Genomic DNA, 20659 nt, shown 5'->3' with positions numbered 1-20659 from the left:
GTCTGTGCCTTTTCCTCCGTGTTGTCCTGGTTTGCTGTGCTGCCTCCTAGTCGCCACCATGGTTTGCTGTGCTGCCTGGGGATGCTCAAATCGCTCCGAGAAAGGAGTACGAATGTACGGCTTCCCCACTGACACAGAGCGGAGGAAAAAATGGCTGGCTCAAGTCAGCAGGAGCAATTTCACGACCAACAGCAAATATGTGAGGTTATTATATACAAACACTGCATTTGAACTTTTTCACAAAACGAAAACCACACCATTGGGAAAGCTTAATGTTTTGTTTAATACAAAAAAACAGGGAAAGGCTTGAAAAACACAGAGTTGAGACTCCGGGTGCAGGGTGAGGGTCTCAGTGCAGGTATTCAGGCTCCATTGAATCCCCCTCTGGTTCTTGTGCTGAAAGAGGGAGTAACAGACAGGAGACAGGGTTATACACACCTATATAGCACACCTATTGGATGGGAAATTGCCTTGGGGAGATAAGGTGTGGTCTTTGTTCCCAACTGAAGTCATGGAACTTTATTATTTGTGAGTTTAACAAAGTATGACAAATGGCATCAGTAACAGATGTGATATGAATTTCTATAAAGTTGTCTCACATTCTTGGTCATATTTTATATACAGTATGTAATGAGTATAACATGTCCAGTAAGTATAAAGTGTTTCCTAATACTGTGTATTCAACCACTATGGAATATGTATGTGGGCAGACAAAACCGAGTTGTTCTGTGTGTGAAGTAACCTCAAGTCACTCCGCAGGCACATTTTGATGCAGACCAGTTTGTCAAGACAAAAAAGGGCAAGACTAGGCTGAGAGCAGAGGCTATACCCACCATCTTCGTGCATCGCCCTGTGGTCAAAAAGAGAAGGGCCCCTGCACCACGATTCACCCCGGGACCTGTATCTACAAAGCCCATAGCTCATGATCACAGCTATAGTGTGAAAGGTGACACAGGTATAATAAGTATGAACTCTTAGTAACAAAAGTCATATTTCTTATTTTTAAATGGTATAATATTTTAAATGTTCGAAAATCTACAGTGCCATGTCTTCTACTTACATTAGTCTCAAAGATTGAGGGAAGAAGGGATGAGGAGACTGAGAGAAAGGAAAGTGAGGGTGACGAAAGAGAGGACATGGCTAGTGAGGAGAGACAGGGAGGGTGGACACCACCCACTCAGCCAGCAGCCAGTCAGCATACGAGGGAACCAGCAGCCAGTCAGCATACGAGGGAACCAGCAGCGAGTCAGCATACGAGGGAACCAGCAGCCAGTCAGCATACGAGGGAACCAGCAGCCAGTCAGCATACTAGGGAACCAGCAGCCAGTCAGCATACGAGGGAACCAGCAGCCAGTCAGCATACGAGGGAACCAGCAGCCAATCAGCATACGAGGGAACCAGCAGCCAGTCAGCATACGAGGGAACCAGCAGCCAGTCAGCATACGAGGGAACCAGCAGCCAGTCAAACAGATCTATTAAAAAAATTAAAGAGAAAATTAAAGAGACAAGAAGGAATCACCAAAAAAGCAAAGTCTGCACTAAGAAAAATCAGGAAGGAAAATGCAGCTCTCAAGAAAACAATGAAAATTAGGGATAACAAATATAAGAAAACGTTTTCAAAAGACCAACTTAAGGCATTAGGCAGACTCACCACAAAGGGGATGAAATTGAGCAATGAGACAATTAAGAAGGCTTTAAAAATTTGCTTTGCGTGCGGACCAACGGGTAACAAAACTCTGCAGGAATTGCAGATTCCCCTTCTAGGAATAAGGACACTGCAAAGAAGGATGCAATGTGTTAAGTTTGAGCCTGGTGTGTAACAGCTAACATCACTGCCCCTCCACCTGCCAACATCACTGCTCTCCACCTGCCAGCACCCAGCCAGAGGAGCGCAAACAACAAAAACAAGCAAGGTGTCCCGTCATGTACCTGGAAGTTTGGGTTGTCAAAATGGAGTAAGAGAGGGACTTGAAAAACTTTGGTGGCTCTCTACTCATATTGTTACAGTTGTCTTGGTTACAGCTCTCAAGTTTTTTTTTGTTGCCATTTCCACATCTTTAGAAAATATGAAATAAATGAAGTGAAATCAACCTCTTCTCTGGAGAACAAACTTTCATTTCTCTGTCTTGTGAGTTTGCAGTCTTGCAGTTTTGCTCCTCCACCTTTAACATCACTGCCCCTCCACCTGCCATACAGTAGGTTACTAACAAGATTACTTATATAATACAGTGATATAATACATGTTTAGTATGCTTACTTATATAAAACAGTAGTATTAAACTTATCTTGTGTTTTCACTCTCACTTAAGTCCCTCTTCCTTTGCCATCAATCCAAAATCAGCTGAGCTGCAACATTATACAGACAGGTAATAATCAACATAATCACAAGGACACAATATGGCTCTGCTCAAAACACTCACTCTTACACGCACCAAAGTTATATTGATCTAATATTTAACTCCCTCCACCCCCGCATACAATCCCGTTTAGAAGCCCCTCTTCTCTAATTCAACAACGTTGGACGAAATGACATTAAGAGAACGGAATTTACAATTAAAAGGCTGTTCAACGTGTGTTGCTAACTTGATCCGTTATCCTAGCTTTATCTGTTATCTGTAAACGTTCCCTAAATCTACTAATTTAGGAATAATCCACTGACATCCTTTAATACACATGTTAATTTGAATCAGATGTACTGATAATATCCGCAATATAAATCTTTAAACTTCTTCTTACCTTTAAAAGTCCGTAACGAACGGTCTATTATGCTGCAACTCTACAGCTCTGCTAGCCTTGGCGCTAACTTCCGGGGAACGATTGAGGGGCTCCACGATCCGCCATTGCTGTAAAAAAGTGGTCCATTGGAGTGAACGGAGATGACGTAACTCTCAGTCTATACGGCGCTGGTTTCAACCAAGCACTAAATTAGATGTTTTCCAACCAAATACGGTTGAACTGACACTTCCCCATATTAATTTGTAAGTAGATTCGAAGATACATCAGTTTCTGACTGCCGCAAGCTGAAGCTTGGTTGCTAGGTTACTAGCTGGGTGTTCGCCAATAACAAAGTTAGTGATTACTGGTTCCGTGTTGATTTAATTCAATACAAATTGTTGGGGGGAACTGAAAGGCTATTACCGTACTGGTTACTTTGCAGCCCGGACATTTCCCCCAAAACACATTTAGACGCTATCGCAACACAGAAGTACCTTTCAAATCCGATCATTTTTAAGACCTTCTAAACCATATTTAAGACCTTTCTTATTTTTTTGGTCATATTTAAGACCTTTTTAAGGCCTTACATTCAGATGACCAAATGTAAGACTTTTTAAGACCCCGCGGGAACCCTGAGGAGACTAAATACGAACATTATATGCAGACACAGACGTGGTTCAGAAACACAGAAATATTAGAAAACAGACCATTAAGGCAAAACATCTAGTTTGATGGATGCTGTCAAAACTCAACTACAATAATACGTGTGTGTGTGTGTGTGTGTGTGTGTGTGTGTGTGTGTGTGTGTGTGTTTATTTAGCATGGGCACATAGTATCTGTCCCCGGCTGTTTGAAGAGCAAGCATGGGAAACAAAAGACAATGTTTACCTCTTTGCATCCAGCTACTCACACACACAGTTACAATTACACTCCCTGTAATTGACATAATTAATAGATAGTTTAGCTTCTCACCATCATTTGCTGTGGCCCACTGATGTTAACGATCGTAACTGAAAGGCTGCCTGTCAAACGTAAACATTCAGCCACGTGACTCACAAACTCTCGCAAGAGTTTTACACAAGACGGATCCTTTCTATCCATAACCCTGCACCGGGCGCTGACATTGGCGCCCGGTTATCATCAGATTTGACGACGTTGATTGGCTGAAATTATGTTTCGGAGCCATAGCTTACAGATAGCAACAGTCAGCTGCTAGTGGCTGCTGCTCCACAGGTTGAGGGCTCCTCTCTTAGCGCCCAGACGAGAGAGGGTAATGATACACGGTCAAGGCCAGGCAGGAAACATGTGACTTATCAGTAACTTTAGACATCGTAACACCATTTTAAACGAGATTTTATTGTAGATTATACATTTTACTGATATCAATTATATAATATTTACCTTGTTCATTAAAAATTAAAATAAAAAATATATATTTTGAAAAAAAAAAATATTTTTTAATATATATTTTTTTAATTTTAATTTGTAATGTGGGAAGAGGTGGGGCGGCGCCCCTAGCGCCCCTATGGGCCGGCCGCCACTGTCCACTACTTATGTATTCTACAAACAAGACAAACTTTCCTTCTCACACCAGCTTCTCTTGCCTGTAATTTACGATGCTGATGTGCAACTGGGGTGTTTGCCCTGGACAGTAAAGGGAGAACCATGGAAAGGGCATTTTTTGCAAGCTGTCGTCGGACACAACCACCTACACCGTCCTAACCAGGGTGATATCCTCTGCCATAAATCACTCGGGTCATTAAATCACACCCCAGACACTCTTGTGCCCTTTCTCATCACAGTGGTTTCTCTTCATCTTTATTCAATGAGGGAGATTAATGGCCCAGGATACAGCACCCAGGTTGACATTCTGTTATGAGGGACATGACTGAAATGTCACAGAGTGAGGAGCACGGGACAGGATGTGACAGGATGGACAGGGGACACCCGTATACTCTGGACACATGGTGATAGGCTGCTGTGAGGGGATTCTCTACCCCTGTTTATGGATAGACTTGTTGCTACTGGCTTGATTTAGCGTCAATCAATCAATTTTTATTTATATAGCCCAATATCACAAATGTTACATTTATCTCAGTGGACTTCACAGTTTGTACAGAATATCAGTATGACAATACGACACCCTCTGTCCTTGGACACCCACATCGTACAAGGAAACACTTCCAAAGAAACCCCACAGTTTAATAGGGGAAATGGGAGAAACCTTGAGAGAAAAATGTAAGGAGAGAAACTTATGCAATATCAAAACAACTTTTTTATTTTAGCCATGTACAAGTCTGTTGGGAGATATTGTTTTAGCCGTGTGCATCTATGTGTGCATGTGTCTGTCGGTCTGTAATCTCATTCTAACCTTTGACCTTGTACTTCTTTTGCTCATCTATGACTATATGCTTACATGGTTGATTCACAATTTATGGAAAAAGCTGCTTTGTTGACTGGAATATAAGGAAGCCTGGAGGAACAATTTATTGAATTTCAACTCTTCTATGTTTGGCATTTGGAGAGGGAGAAACACTTGCCAGAGATCTGCACTCTAAGTTATTGTATCTAGTTTAATATTGTTTTGCCTGTTAAACACTTGTTTACAGGTTGGGTTCACACCGAGAACAATGAAGATATTTCCGTTCTTTTCCTGTCTGACGAGAAGTAGATTAGAAGTCCTGCCCTCACCGGCACCATGAACAAAATCTCATCAGAGCATCACAGACAGCAATCATCCTATCAACGTGACTCGCTCTAAATATGAGAGCTGCTCGGTGACTTAACTATGATAGAGTTGGAGACATAGAGCCCGCTCAGCAATCTCCTGCACCCACATTATCTCCTGCAGTGGGAAAGTGAAATGAGCTGGAGTGGACCCGTGTTTCATCCGTCACGCAGTGCACCACATCGGAATAGAAGCCCTGGGATAAGGCTTTGAAATCTTCTTGTTAGTCTTGCCACTGGAACTGCCACTGTAATGTAAATGAGGTGGTCAAACAAACCCCTGTTATGGTAGGAATATGGAAATGGAAAAGGAGAGACACTGAGTGAAAATAGCACTCATTTCCTGACATATTGTTCTGTTGCTATGGAGAGCAGAGCTCCTGGGGGATAGTTCATCATGATATATCTAAATATAGATTTAAAATACATGTTTTATACATTGGTGGGCTTCGCTGTGATGGTGGGCTTTGGATAATAAGCTACTGACTTGAAGCGTTGTAATGGTAGAATAAAGCCTTTCATCCCCTGTCAACTGAAATGTTCCTCCTGCCATGTCAGTGGTGCAGTGCCTGGCATGTACATGATACAGTGAAAGGCGCATTAAGGAAGAGAGAAAAGGATCTTTGTGGATGAATGAATATGTTCTTTGTTGCATGAGAACAGAATTGCTCAGCCATGTTATTGGCTTGGTTATGAAGATGATAATGATGTTCTGTTATATAGTCAATTAGTTGTTTTGTCCGTCACTAATCCAGATATCTTTTTATAATTATTGAATTTCCTTGTATTTTTTACATCAGTGTTCCCCAGAAGATAATGACTTTCGAGAACCCCCTATATTTACCACCATGCATATGTAATATTCCAATTTAATATAGTGCCATCACCGGATTAAGATTGACATTTTTCTTGTCTTGTCTAATGGCATGAATATGATGAATATTATACCTGCTAAACATCAAAATGTTAGCATTTACAAGGTTGTTAGCATGCTGACATTATCCTTTAGATTTATTGTTTTGTTTCGGTCAAGAAATATTTTGTTGATCTATTTGACCAAGAATAACAAATTGTTATTTACAGTTCTCTTTATTGTAGGCAAATTAGATTTGTTTTTGGACGTTCACTTTAAGTACACTCTTTATTAACATTTGCAACAGGAAAATAAATGAACACATGCCATATGGTTGTACAGCACCTTAAATAGATGTATACTGTATAATAAAATCTACAATTAGTAGGCAACGTTTACAAAAAATGTCCTAATGGAAGAATAACGATGCAGTGTTACATAAATTGCAACAGCTTGTATCCCTTCAAACTCTTTCCATCTGTGGAGGCTTCCCCTCATATATTTCACTTACAACATTAGTTGTCTGTGCAAGTGTAGTGTTACGCTTTCCACCTCCAATATATCACACATATGAAATGTCTTACAGTACGGAAACAAGGAGAGCCTGTGAGGTCTGTGTGTCAAGAACACTTTTTGAATGCTATGAGGTGCACTTATCGGAATACTATGGTTATTATGATTTCAGCATGGTTGTTTTAATGTATTAAGCATGCTTTAAACATGAAAAAAAAGTACAACATGTTGTTAATACAGCAATACAACAATAACATATTCAAATATTTTGTAATGATTATCAAAGGCTAAAACCAGTTCAAGATCAACTTTCCCTGCATCTTCATGGTATGCAAAAAGCAGTTTAACCACAGAAAGTCATTTTGCTTTGGCATCATCTTCACGTACCTTACTTTGATTTCACATGCAGTTTGAAAGCAGCTCCATTCTCTCACCAGGGTCTGGAGTTGACTCTTGCTGCTGTTGGCTGGTTTTTCGTTGTCGTCATCTGACAGGTGACTGACAAGAGCAAACACAGTATTGTTCATGGGAGGGAAATCTCCTGGGAACAGATCCCCCCCCACACCCACACACACACATTTACAAGGCCCTGCAAACACAGACAGGATTGTCTACCGTTAGTTAGTATTCATTTCTTCCGCTGACTGATTGTCAGGCTATGGGTAGCTTTTGTTCAGGTTGTGTAGTTTGTTTTTAGTGGTTGTGTAATGTGACAGTTATTTTAAGTAAAGCTGATTGAAACCTGGCAATTGGCTTGTTAAAGAAAGGAAATGAAATAACATTGTGTCAAACTGTTATGAGGTCATACGAGATGTGAATCCTACAAGGCATTCGGCTGTTTCTGTCAAATTAAAAGCACTTTAATTCAACATTTTATCTGCAGCTGACACACAGGACTCCTTTGCGCATTGCTTATATAATTAACCTTTACTCATCCGTGCAAGCCAAAGCACAGTGGAGCAAAACAATCACACATATGGCTTCGTGCTCACAGATACAGTTTGTCTCTGTAGAAATTAGGAGGGAAAAAATCCTGACATGGGAAGTAATTTGATTATGCAAAGACTCACAGGTGCAACATTTCAAATAACTGCTGCTCCCGGTTTAATCAAATCACAACCAACCGCTGAGCTTCACCATCTACATGTCTGTGAATGTATGAGTTTAGACGATTGGCTGCACTGTGTGTTGCTTCTACCACGGATTGCAAGCAGTCAATTGAATAAATAACCATTTCCTGTTCCTTGGTGCATTTATAACAAAAGCTGTCATTCTGTGTTGTATCATGTCCAATACATAATGTTATCATAGAAAAAAACAATACAAACATTATAGTTTAGGTGTTGATCTCTCCCTGATTCTAACGTGTGATTACTAATTGGCTTCAGTTGCGTGTATCCAAGCTGTGAGTGTTTGGCAATGAAGCAGTTGAGATTATTCCAAAGCCAAGACAGCAAACAATAGCAACTGCCTGCAGTTTATGGTAATGAAGCAGAGCACTTGGTAACAAAGTCAGAAAAAACAATTCCTGACACATTCTGAACACTGATATTTACTGATATATATATATTGAGAAAAATATTGTTTTGATAACAAGTTACACGAACAAACGACTATAAAGCAAATGGATTTATGTGTATCTGTGCGAAAACGGTACTAACAGAAAAGGTTGTGGACTGTAGCATATTTTTACTTATACTATTACACTGACTAAAACTACAGAAAAGCAAGCTAACTATTTTCCTTGGTAGATACTTACATGTGTCATTTAACATTAACAACACATAAGTGTTTTCTACTTTCTCCAAACACATGTTACACTGAAGACCTCACACATACGAGCGAATAAGAGTTCTAACATGATTGAACAATACTTTAACAACTGACAATATCCAGATAAATATAAAAAATCACCACAATCTTTAAGCATCTTTTGCACTGCGTCTGTTTGTTGATGCGTCTGTGTATTCCTTGGCTACCAATCTGCTAAATGTTGCTAAAGAACTTCATTGCTTGGCAGCGTGCCTAACAACATGCCTCTTGGCTGTTGTAAAATCACAGTATATCAAAGCCTCTTGTGGCTTATTGCTTAATTTTATTACATCCTAAAAATAAATAATTGAGTCGATCAACAATTCAGTATTACACTTTTAACATTGTCAGATTCAAGATGGACAGATTTACCCTAACCCAAACCCTCTAACCCATAAGGGCAATTCATGGGTTCAAAATGGCTTTTAAAAAAGAATTGTTAAAAGGTTAATAAAACACTCATTGAAATTAAGCATTGGTTTCCGATGGAAACATATAAGGTTTTCCAATATAAACACTGTTATGGCAACTTTAAAAACAATCACATTCCCCTTTCCATTAAATGGTCATTTTTTTAATATGGAGAAAAAAAAGCCAGTCTTCGTTCTGTCATATGTCATTTCAGAATGTTTTTCAATGTCTTCATGGCCAGCAGATGTCAAGGTTACACAAGAGCTGCAGTATATTGAGTCCCTGAATGAGAGACAAATGGGCTCAATCAGACCATCAGACTTGGCAAATACAAACTAAAGGTGGATGGAAAATGTTGGAATGCGCTTGACAGAAGGAAAATGCACCTTCACGCTAGAAGCTCATACTATGTTCTGTGGCTGCAGCAACATGAATTATGTCATACTGTCAATATTCAACAAATCACTTTGTGGCAGAAACCTTGATTGAATCTCAAGAAAATAATCTTGCCTCCCTACCAACTCTTCACATCAGCATGAATAACTGAGTGACAGTAAACAAGAGTTCTGGTATTTCTTAACCAGTTGTTGTGATCAATCACGCTCTGAATCTGAGCAGCGATGCTTTCACTGTCGCATTCTTCAACAGGATTGATACTATAAAAGGGGAGGCAAACGAGCAGCTTGGCTACTCTATTAGCATAATTGCATCATTAATTGTGAATCCCTTTCACTCTGAGAAATAGTAGCTGGTACTGGGTGCAGCTTCTAGTCAAGAGAAAGACTCCACACACAGTGGGTTGTTACGAGCCAGAGAAATGCCTGCTGCCTCATTAGGGCTAGATCCCCACAGGCCCCCTTCTCTAAATACAGGGGGGTCTGACGCCTGTGAATGACAAACCCATGGTGTTTGGTAGAGTGGAGGCATTCAGGTGAAAGTTATTACACTTTTCTTCCCACACTCAGCTGCATAACTCAGCCTTAGTGTTTCCCCCACAGGGACACTCCAAGGTCGATTGTATCTCTCCAACTACAGCAGCTACCAAACTTGTGTTTGAAGAAGTCTTCCCAAACTGGTGTCTCCTCCGTAATGAGGACGCTATCCCAGCATTCCTGGCTGGTGGTGCTGTGAAGCAGAATGGAAGAAAGACTGTGTGAAGAGGATGAATGAGTGAGTAATTAGGAGTGTAAGGCTGAACTTGAATTAGCAAAGGAATGACAAGTGTGAAAGCCGGCTCTTTTATTTTAACACACAGAGGAACAGTGAGTGGGCAGAACATGATTCACAACAGGCAGTGTCAACTGCATTCACATCACAAAGGATAATGTTTCAAATGTGCACTTTTGAAGCACTTTATTGAAGTATGATGCTAGTGAGATTGTTCTGATTAACACTGCTGCAATTAAAGCAATAGTTTGTAAAACAGCTAAATAAATATTTGTGTTTTGATGCCGAGTTAGATTAGAGGATCAACTCATTAGTTGTTTTATAGACTAATGACAAAAACAAGTCAAAACAGGTCCCCACCTCGTCTGGAGTTTTCACACATGTATCACTGAAGATGAGATTGTCCAAGTCAAAGGGTTATCTTAATGTCTCTTCAGTTAAACATATGCAGTACTGCCCCCGGTCAAATTGGGACCCTGTACGCAGTGCTTGAATTGGAATAAAAAAGGTGCCAGTACTCGAAATCAGCAACAAGTATTTGGCACAAAGTCATAGTATATCTTATAATGCTGGTGGGTTTGTCTCTTTACTGTATATTTTAGAAAGGCTCACTGTACTTAAACAAAATGACTCAGGGTGCATCTGAGATTAGAGGGGGTGCAGTGGTAAAGTGCTATTTTTATAAGTGGGGAGTGGACCTGACACCCTCTAGTCTAGGGGGGTCCGGGGGCATGCTCCCCCGGGAACATTTTTTTTAAAATATTGAAGTTAGATGCATCAATCTGGTGCAATTTGAGAGAAAAATGAAGAGATATATGGATACCTCTCAACATCCATAATGAAACAACTGTAAACAGATTTACTTTTTCTTTATGGATATAAAAGAAAGTAAAGCTTGACTCCTACTGGCTGGTTAAATGACTCCTCGTCCCTGAGGCCACTACCAGTTTTTTGTGCCACTTTGCTGGATTTATTTGTCAATAGCGTTGCTGCACAAAGTGATAGCCCTCTAGTTTAAATCTACTACCCAAAAAGAAACATATGGAGATGGGTTATTATTTAAAAAAAATTGCAAATCTATTTGGGAAAAGTGGAGCCGGGCCTCAAATCCTATAGGGTGCTCCCCCGGTAAGATTTGTTTTTAAATGTTGGACTTAAATGCATCAATCTGGTGCATTTTGAGGGGGAAATAAAGAGACTACACCCCGTATGAAACAAAAATGTATACATTTAAATAATCATAAAATCATAAGTACATGGCCATAACCAATAACATACAATATCCAATATGAAAAAACATTGAAACTTGTTTATTTATTTGTTTTTGGTTCATTTATAGTTGTGAGTGTGTCTGGGCTCCTGAATCGGCCTCTCCTGTCTCCCTCCTCTCCCCCCTGCTCCTCTTTGAGGCAACAGCAAAGACTAGTTTTAGCTCTCAACAAGTTTATCTTACCTTTTTTCACCTAGTTAACATTTTGTTTGTATTATTCATGCATATTTTACTAATCACTATCCCCTCAAATGGAAATATGTGTTTCATAAATGGTGACCGAACCGTTTGAGACCCACTGAGATAACTTAAACTAAGTTAACTATCTAAAGACTCAGAGAGTAATTTACCTCACCAGAGCTGTAGTTTTCAGCCTCTCAGTCTGACAGCAAAGGACTTTCCCTCGACCTTGTTGTTGAAACAGCTCCTTATATCCGTTAGCGCAGCTAGCTAGCACCAGATGCTAACAACAATACACGTAACCGGTGCGCGCGCTTTCTCGCTCGCTCGCGCCACACATACACCAACACACACCCTCCCGAGCTTGAATGACACACAGAGACCAATCGAGGGCATTAGTATGATCTGTATGAAAGTGGCAATGTCGGCAGGCCACGTCATGTAGACAGCCAGTCACCCTCTGTGAGGCAGAGTCAGACCCACATTTGCACTGCGTTGCGTTTACAATATATACGTATATTGCCGGCGGCTGAGTACCGGCATTTTACTGAGTACCGGCAAGGTGCCGGTGTTACAGTATAAGTTGAGTCATGACAACTGGCGACATTCTATTATTTTCGTCATCGGAATCCGGGGCGTGTACATTGAGGACCCATTGTTGACTTACCAGGAAAGAAACATCGTTTGTCGTTTACGTTCATCTTTTGCTATATCTGCCTTCCTAAGATCCATTTGCTGCACATTCAGTACTCGTATGTGAGGTTGTGGGGCAGAGGCCGATATCGTGACGCTTACAGGGAGGTATCGAACATTTCAAAGTAGGTTACTGTGTGGATGCCTGTTCAAAACATTGCAAACTTCAATAAATCATTTAAATTATATATTTGTGTCCGACTTTCATTTGTTCATCGTTCTTAATGTGATGTATAGTAGCTTTGATAGCTGTCCATACCTTCAGACAGCCTAAAAGTAAAACACAAGTTGTTTATTCACAGCCTGAACGCTCATCGAGATGACTGGATCAGTCATGACAACTTGTGATCAGCTCCGATTAAATTGTGATATCAATTCTGTAGCTAACCTCCAGGGATCACGTTTATTTTATGAAATACCTGTATCCCTCTCATCACAACAAGACTCTACACTGTGCAGGAAAAACAATTACATACATGAAAATAACCTTGATGCATGGGAATTAAACACACAAACTATCTTCCGTGGCTATATTGATATGTCACAGTAACGGTAAACCACAGAAAAATAAGTCCAGCGGGGCACAAGTTGAATACATATAATACGGTAGTTCTATTATGCCTTTAAGCCTATACGTTTAACCCATAAGAACCCGGACCCATTTCTACTTTTGGGGAAATTAAGGGGAACGTCATTTAGACTAAATAGACACATTTCTGACAAGTAACCCCCCCTAGTGTCAAATATCTGAGCTTTAATGGTAAAGTAACTCTTATTTATAACTTAATTAACAAGGATGATGTTTTGGTTTGCATTTGTTTGAACATACTATGAATTGAAGAACAAAGTATATGTTAACTAAACATAATTGAATCAGCTAAATTAACTGACCAGACCATACTCATATTTCTAATTGTGCATATATGTCACTCCGGGTTTACTGTGAATGTTTAGGGTTAAAGTCCCGATGTGACACCATGTGTCACAGCAATATTTATGGCATTTGTTTCATATCAATTTCATCAAGAAATGTTTCCACAACAGGTTAAATGTAATCAGAATCAGAATACCTTTATTCGTCCCACAGAGGGGAAATTTACATTTGTTACAGCAGAAAAGAGCCGAAGACAGCTTAATGTTTAACAAATGACATGTCATGTAAGCATTTTTATTCTTAAATGGCTTGAATATTAACTTTAGCAACAAAAAACCTTTCCAAATCTAGCTAGTTCTGTCACATGTTTTAGCCTGACACATGGACATCTTGGACATGTTGTTATGGGAAGACAAAAGCAAAGGACAAGGACCATGACCCCAGACTGTTCAGTGTGTGTCACTTAGGGACTTCATGAGATAGAAAAATCTCATGAGGAATCTGTATAAGGAACTTTCCAGAACCTTTAAATTTCATGTGACACCCGTGTCTAAGCAATTCTGTCTGCCTTCCGTGTTCCTTTTGTTATTTACTTCCTCTCTGCCTTCTTCTGATGATTTATCTGTTAGTTTGTGTGTTTAATTCCCATGCATCAAGATTATTTTCATGTATGTAATTGTTTTTCCTGCACAGTGTAGAGTCGTGTTGTGATGAGAGGGATACAGGTATTTCATAAAATAAACGTGATCCCTGGAGGTTAGCTACAGAATTGATATCACAATTTAATCGGAGCTGATCACAAGTTGTCATGACTGATCCAGTCATCTCGATGAGCGTTCAGGCTGTGAATAAACAACTTGTGTTTTACTTTTAGGCTGTCTGAAGGTATGGACAGCTATCAAAGCTACTATACATCACATTAAGAACGATGAACAAATGAAAGTCGGACACAAATATATAATTTAAATGATTTATTGAAGTTTGCAATGTTTTGAACAGGCATCCACACAGTCACCTACTTTGAAATGTTCGATACCTCCCTGTAAGCGTCACGATATCGGCCTCTGCCCCACAACCTCACATACGAGTACTGAATGTGCATCAAAGTGATCCTATGGAGGCAGATATAGCAAAAGATGAACGTAAACGACAAACGATGTTTCTTTCCTGGTAAGTCAACAATGGGTCCTCAATGTACACGCCCCGGATTCCGATGACGAAAATAATAGAATGTCGCCAGTTGTCATGACTCAACTTATACTGTAACACCGGCCCAATTCAAGCACTGCCTGTACGGCGGGGAAACTGGCGAGCATAATTGTGCTGCATTTGCGCATAAAATGAGGCCCTACGCACTGCTCGTGTTCTGCGTGGGAGGGGCGGCCCTGGACATATGGGCTGTCTGTTTGAGTCCTTCTTTTTCCCCCTCGTATGATTGTTTTCATCCAATTTATGACAGCGGAAGTTTCAACAACACGCCGACTCGTTCGCTGTGAGTTCTCCAGATGTTAAGCAGGTATATCAAAACATGGGCCCAATCAGCTGCTGGATATGTGCATTCTTACATTGTTCAGAGTTAAGAGGTGCAATGTTTTTAACATACTGTATGACTTTTTGATTAATATGAAGCTAACACCAGCAACTGGTTAGCTTAATTTAACACAAGGACTGGAAATGGGATAAACTAGTCTGGCACAACCAAACAAGGAATGTGTTTCTTAATTTCGTTTAATGCGAGTGAAATGTATAGGTGTTTCCAGATACATTCTGTCATAGTTATAAACAAGCTCAGCTAGCAGTTTCCCCTGTTTCAAGTTTTGCACACACTACAGATATAAGAAGATTGACACTATACCCCAATGATTGCATGGAAAATAAAATCAATCAACAGACTGTAGCATAGCATAAGGATTGAAAACAGTTGGAAACAGCTATCTTAGATTCCGAAGGAACACATTAAACCTTTGAAAGCACTTTAAACCTAAAATATGACCATGCTCCTTAATTGAATCTCTGTTTAAAATATTATGTTCTGGTTCAATGCGAGTTTATGTGTGGAACTATACTAAGCTAGGCTAACTAGCTGCCAGTTTTAGGTACATTTACCACATATGTATTTTTTCAGAAACCATAGTAGGCTACAGTTTTTATGTTTGGAGGAAAAATGATAAAACATTATTTCCAAAAGCACTGTCTGAACTTTCTGGGAAGCCTTCCATTTCCTCTCTTGGCTAAGCAAACTGAAATGAGGGAACAGTACTGTAGAAGCTAATTATCATGGCCAAGCTGCTCAACAGTCCACATCCTAAAATCTGTGCTGACTCCCAGATGAAAACAAGCCAACAATATTAATGTAACGGTTGAAAACGGGTCTGTCAAGCAGACATATACAGTGGGGCAAAAAAGTATTTAGTCAGCCACCAATTGTGCAAGTTCTCCCACTTAAAAAGATGAGAGAGGCCTGTAATTTTCATCCTAGGTATACCTCAACTATGGGAGACAAAATGAGAAGAGAAAAAATCCAGAAAATCTCATTGTCTGATTTTTAAAGAATTTATTTGCAAATTATGGTGGAAAATAAGTATTTGGTCAATAACAAAAGTTCATCTCAATACTTTGTTATATACCCTTTGTTGGCAATGACAGAGGTCAAACGTGTTCTGTAAGTCTTCACAAGGTTTTCACACACTTGCTGGTATTTTTGGCCCATTCCTCCATGCAGGTCTCCTCTAGAGCAGTGATGTTTTGGGGCTGTCGCTGAGCAACACAGACTTTCAACTCCCTCCAAAGATTATCTATGGGGTTGAGATCTGGAGACTGGCTAGGCCACTCCAGGACCTTGAAATACTTCTTAAGAAGCCACTCCTTTGTTGCCCGGGTGGTGTGTTTGGGATCATTGTCATGCTGAAAGACCCAGCCACGTTTCATCTTCAATGCCCTTGCTGATGGAAGGAGGTTGTCACTCAAAATCTCACGATACATGGCCCCATTCATTCTTTCCTTTACACGGATCAGTCGTCCTGGTCCCTTTGCAGAAAAACAGCCCCATAGCATGATGTTTCCACCCCCATGTTTTACAGTAGGTATGGTGTTGTATGGTGCAACTCAGCATTCTTTCTCCTCCAAACACATCTAGTTGAGTTTTTACCAAAAAGTTCTATTTTGGTTTCATCTGACCATATGACATTCTCCCAATCCTCTTCTGGATCATCTAAATGCTCTCTAGCAAACTTCAAACGGGCCTGGACATGTACTGGCTTAAGCAGGGGGACACGTCTGGCACTGCAGGATTTGAGTCCCTGGCGGCGTAGTGTATTACTGATGGTAGCCTTTGTTACTTTGGTACCAGCTCTCTGCAGGTCATTGACTAGGTCCCCCCGTGTGGTTCTGGGATCTTTGCTCACCGTTCTTGTGATCACTTTGACCCCACGGGGTGAGATCTTGCGTGGAGCCCCAGATCGAGGGAGATTATCAGTGGTCTTGTATATCTTCCATTTTCTAATAATTGCTCCCACAGTTGATTTCTTCACACCAAGCTGCTTACCTATTGCAGATTCAGTCTTCCCAGCCTGGTGCAGGTCTACAATTTTGTTTCTGTTGTCCTTTGACAGCTCTTTGTTCTTGGCCATAGTGGAGTTTGGAGTGTGACTGTTTGAGGTTGTGGACTGGTGTCTTTTATACTGATAACGAGTTCAAACAGGTGCCATTAATACAGTTAACAAGTGGAGGACAGAGGAGGCTATTAAAGAAGAAGTTACAGTTCTGTGAGAGCCAGAAATCTTTTTTGTTTGTTATTGACCAAATACTTATTTTCCACCATCATTTGTAAATACATTCTTTAAAAATCAAACAATGTGATTTTCTGGATTTTTTTTCCTCATTTTGTCTCTCATAGTTGAGGTATACAGTACCTAGGATGAAAATTAAAGGCCTCTCTCATCTTTTTAAGTGGGAGAACTTGCACAATTGGTGGCTGACTAAATACTATTTTGCCCCACTGTATGTCGCTTTCAAAAGCAATTACAGAGTACATTTCCTCAGCCTGATAGTTAAACAATTATTCAGCAGGAGTGTCAGAAAAAGAAAGTAGATGCATTAAGAGACACTTAATCAAGAATAGTAAACAACACGTACATATTTAAATGATTTCAGCTTTCAATTAGAATATTAGAGTACATTTATTTCCCTGCAGTTTGAGGTTTAAGAAAGCAGCTAAACAAAGAGAAATTAATAATCCCCTTTCTTCCCTCAAATGAACTCTTCACATTTTTCTATCTGATATCTCACATGAATATTCAGAGCCGTTGTGATGTTCAGTTCATTATTCATGGAGATAAATAATGCAACAATTGTCACAATGGGTCAGATCCACCGCAGAGCGATTTTAGGGGGAACATGAGGATTTCATACATCATGCATTTTTTATATAATGTATCTCTCCGTTTTTCGGTCTGCAATGAAAATGATTCTTTGACCTTTTTTGGTCGATGTGGAAGTTGAACAGCCTTCTGCAACGCTTCAAATGTGAAAGAGAGAAAGAGAGGAGCGACTTCAAAAGCAAAAATCGATTCATAATTAACAATGTCGAAAATTCAAGGAAAACCAAACACACTAAAAGGTCTGGCTGTGCTTGTCTTGGATAGTGAAGTCTGTGATGAATGAAAATAATTATGATTTTGGCTCATTTGTAACCACTCATGTATGAGTTAAAAAAAAAATCCAGAAAACTAGGTCTAGAAACATTTGGATTCCGTGCAAAAAATCATGCTCTGTTTATTTTAAAAATATTTATTTTTTCTTATTTGTTTTCTCAGGTAAAGAGCCAACATGCTTCACAGTACACTTAAAGCTTTTTAAATGTCAAATGATTCAATAGTAGGAATTGTTTTAATAGTCTGGTTTGTTTTGCATTGGTGTGATACATGTACCAGAAGTCCATCCATGATTCATTAGTTGCACCTCAGAGCAGCATTTGGTTAAACCCATATGTTTCAATGTTATTTGTTTATTCTGTGCTAGGACTTTCCAAAGATGTGATATAAACTGAAGCCAAAACACTCATGTCTGAAATATGTATTGACATCAACTGTTTCACAGTTTAAACCAATAAATATCAATGTTATTTGGATGCTTTGTTCCACTACTAAGCAAAGTTTGCCTCAGGGACACATAAATTCAAACTGTATTAAATGATCCATACACTGATATACTCAAGACCCATCAAAGGATAAAACCCTGGCATATATCACAATGACCAAACAGGAGAATCTATTACATCAGAAAATATGGTCTCCACTGTCATACATGATGGATGATGGATGAGCGCTTCTTGGCAATAAAAAAATCTATGTTCATAACAAATGAAGTATCCTGCCAACCAGAGAGCCTTTTAAGTGATAAGCTGCATTCATTTCCCAAATGTTCTTCTATCTCGGTACAAAGCTGTGCACATCTGTTAAGCTGATTACAAAAACAGACCTGTCTCATGCATTCCTGTTTTGTCCTCCCCAGTCAACCTTTGGCATTGTTTGTCTAAAGAATTATGAGCAGTGAAAGGAGCTATCGAGGGAAGAGATGCTTTTGATAAAAAAACAGATGGTGGAGCGTAATATTCTTGATGAATGTACGGTATATGAGTTATGTATAAGGGATTCATGCTGTTGATGGTGTTATGGGTGAAAGTGTAGGTCATCCTTCATTAAAGATCTGGGGGTTTAATCAACTTGAAATTCATTGGTCAGTAATGCGATAATTTAGTACTTTTGCAGAAGTATCTTCATCCACGAATCAAACTGCTTTAAATCTCACCTGTTATGCTATATTTTAACAATATATTATGGGCCATATCTATACAAAACATGTCTCTGAAGTGTTTTGCTCAAAATACCTGTAACGGAGGTGATCTCTGGGGCCATAGATCTCGGCCTCCGTTACGAATTGTATAGCTTTGTTGGTGGCGAAATGTATGTAGTGTGTGCATCTGTCTGTTTTAGTTTGTCTGTCTCTGTTTGCTGGTTTTATGTTAAAGTGTTCCCCTTCCCCCATGTCTGTTGCTGTTGATTGTGTGCACCTGGTGCCCTGTGTTGTCTCCTCCCCCCCCCCACCTGTGTCTAATTGGTGATTAGTGTGTGTATTTAGGCCCTGTTGCCCTGTCTGTTTTGGAGAGAGGGAGTGTGTGAGAGATACTTGTGGCTGCAGGCTGTGTTCAGGGAGAAACAGCAGGATTGAGGCTGTGTGTCAAGTGTTCATGATGTAATGAATGCCCACACCGGGTTGTATTTTGGACGTTCTGCCTCTACCTCCTTGCTTGGTCGGGCCGCTCAATTGTCAGCTTCACAATTGGTGTCAGAAGTGGGATTGACCAAGTGAGAGTGATGGAGGAACTGAGGGAAATGATGAGATCACTTCTGCAGCTTCAGGCAGCCGGTGAGCAGCAGTTTGCATGGGTACAAGAACGGGAATCCATGATGGAAGAGGAGCGGAGACTCCGGAGGCAAGACGGCAGATTGGCTGGAGGCTCAACGGGCACTAACTCTGCCGCTAAGGCATCAAAGATCCTGGCGGAGAACCGGAGATTGGTGCAAGAGCAGAAAGAGGAGCAGCTCTGGTTACAGAGGGAGGAAGAGAGGAAGGTGAGAAAGGAAGAGGAGATGCGCTTAGCGGAGGAGGCTCGTTTGATACGCCTGGAGGAAAAGAAAATCAAAGATGAGGAAGAGGCTTTTCTAGCCCGAGGAGGAGCGGGTGAAAAGGGCCGAAAAGATCCGTCATGAGAGAGAGAGCGCGCGTCGGGCAGCAGAACCAGCAGGAGCGCCTGGAGAGGAAGAATCGGATCGCCAAAGGGAAGCTTCCTTCCGACTTCACGCCCCCCCCCGCTGAGGAAACCATGCTGCACAAGGGGAAGCAGAAACCGTGCAGGGAAGCCAAGGTTTTTAAGACACTGCTTCCGGGGGAGAGGGGTGAGGAAATGTAACGGAGGTGATCTCTGGGGCCATAGATCTCGGCCTCCGTTACGGATTGTGTAGCTTTGTTTGGTGGCGAAATGTATGTAGTGTGTGCATCTGTATGTGTTTTTAGTTTGTCTGTCTCTGTTTGCTGGTTTTATGTTAAAGTGTTCCCCTTCCCCCATGTCTGTGGCTTTTTTATTGTGTGCACCTGGTGCCCTGTGTTGTCTCCTCCCCTCCACCTGTGTCTAATTGCTGATTAGTGTGTATTTAGGCTCTGTTGCCCTGTCTGTTTTGGGGAGTGTGTGTGTTTGTGTGTGTGAGAGAGATCTTGTGGCTGCAAGCTGTGTTCAGGGAGAAACAGCAGGATTGAGGCTGTGTGTCATGTGTTCATGATGTAATAAATGCCCACACCAGGTTGTATTTTGGACGTTCTGTCTCCTTGCTTGGTCGGCCCGCTCAATTGTCAGCTTCACAATGCCAAACAGATCACCCATTGTAGC

The 20659-nt window shown here is 40.5% G+C and overlaps 1 protein-coding gene and 1 long non-coding RNA gene across 12 annotated transcripts in view; one reads left to right on the top strand and one right to left on the bottom strand.

The window, feature by feature from the left end:
- Positions 1-264: 264 nt before the first annotated feature.
- On the bottom strand, positions 265-12120 carry LOC307041922. Of its 11 annotated transcripts, none has more exons than XR_013808936.1 (5): positions 11819-12120; positions 10079-10156; positions 7196-7306; positions 2737-5690; positions 265-2346 (listed from the first exon to the last, which is right to left on the bottom strand). It is a non-coding gene; the product is annotated as an uncharacterized lncRNA (long non-coding RNA). The 11 variants fall into 11 exon arrangements; XR_013808943.1 differs by having other exon boundaries at positions 11824-12120; XR_013808944.1 differs by having other exon boundaries at positions 2737-2843; positions 11824-12120.
- Positions 12121-14197: 2077 nt separating this feature from the next.
- The window catches only part of LOC307039189 (uncharacterized protein), a 69707-nt gene continuing 63245 nt past the window's right edge, over positions 14198-20659 (top strand). The window contains exon 1 of the mRNA XM_079681033.1: positions 14198-14385. Coding sequence (XP_079537159.1) covers positions 14352-14385 — 34 coding nt within the window. The 5' untranslated portion in view covers positions 14198-14351. The remainder of the gene's footprint in view (positions 14386-20659) is intronic.

This window comes from Notothenia rossii, assembly GCF_949606895.1.
Source record: "Notothenia rossii genome assembly, chromosome: 5".
NCBI classification, from domain to species: Eukaryota; Metazoa; Chordata; class Actinopteri; order Perciformes; family Nototheniidae; genus Notothenia; species Notothenia rossii.
This window is presented reverse-complemented; position numbering and strand designations above follow the sequence as displayed.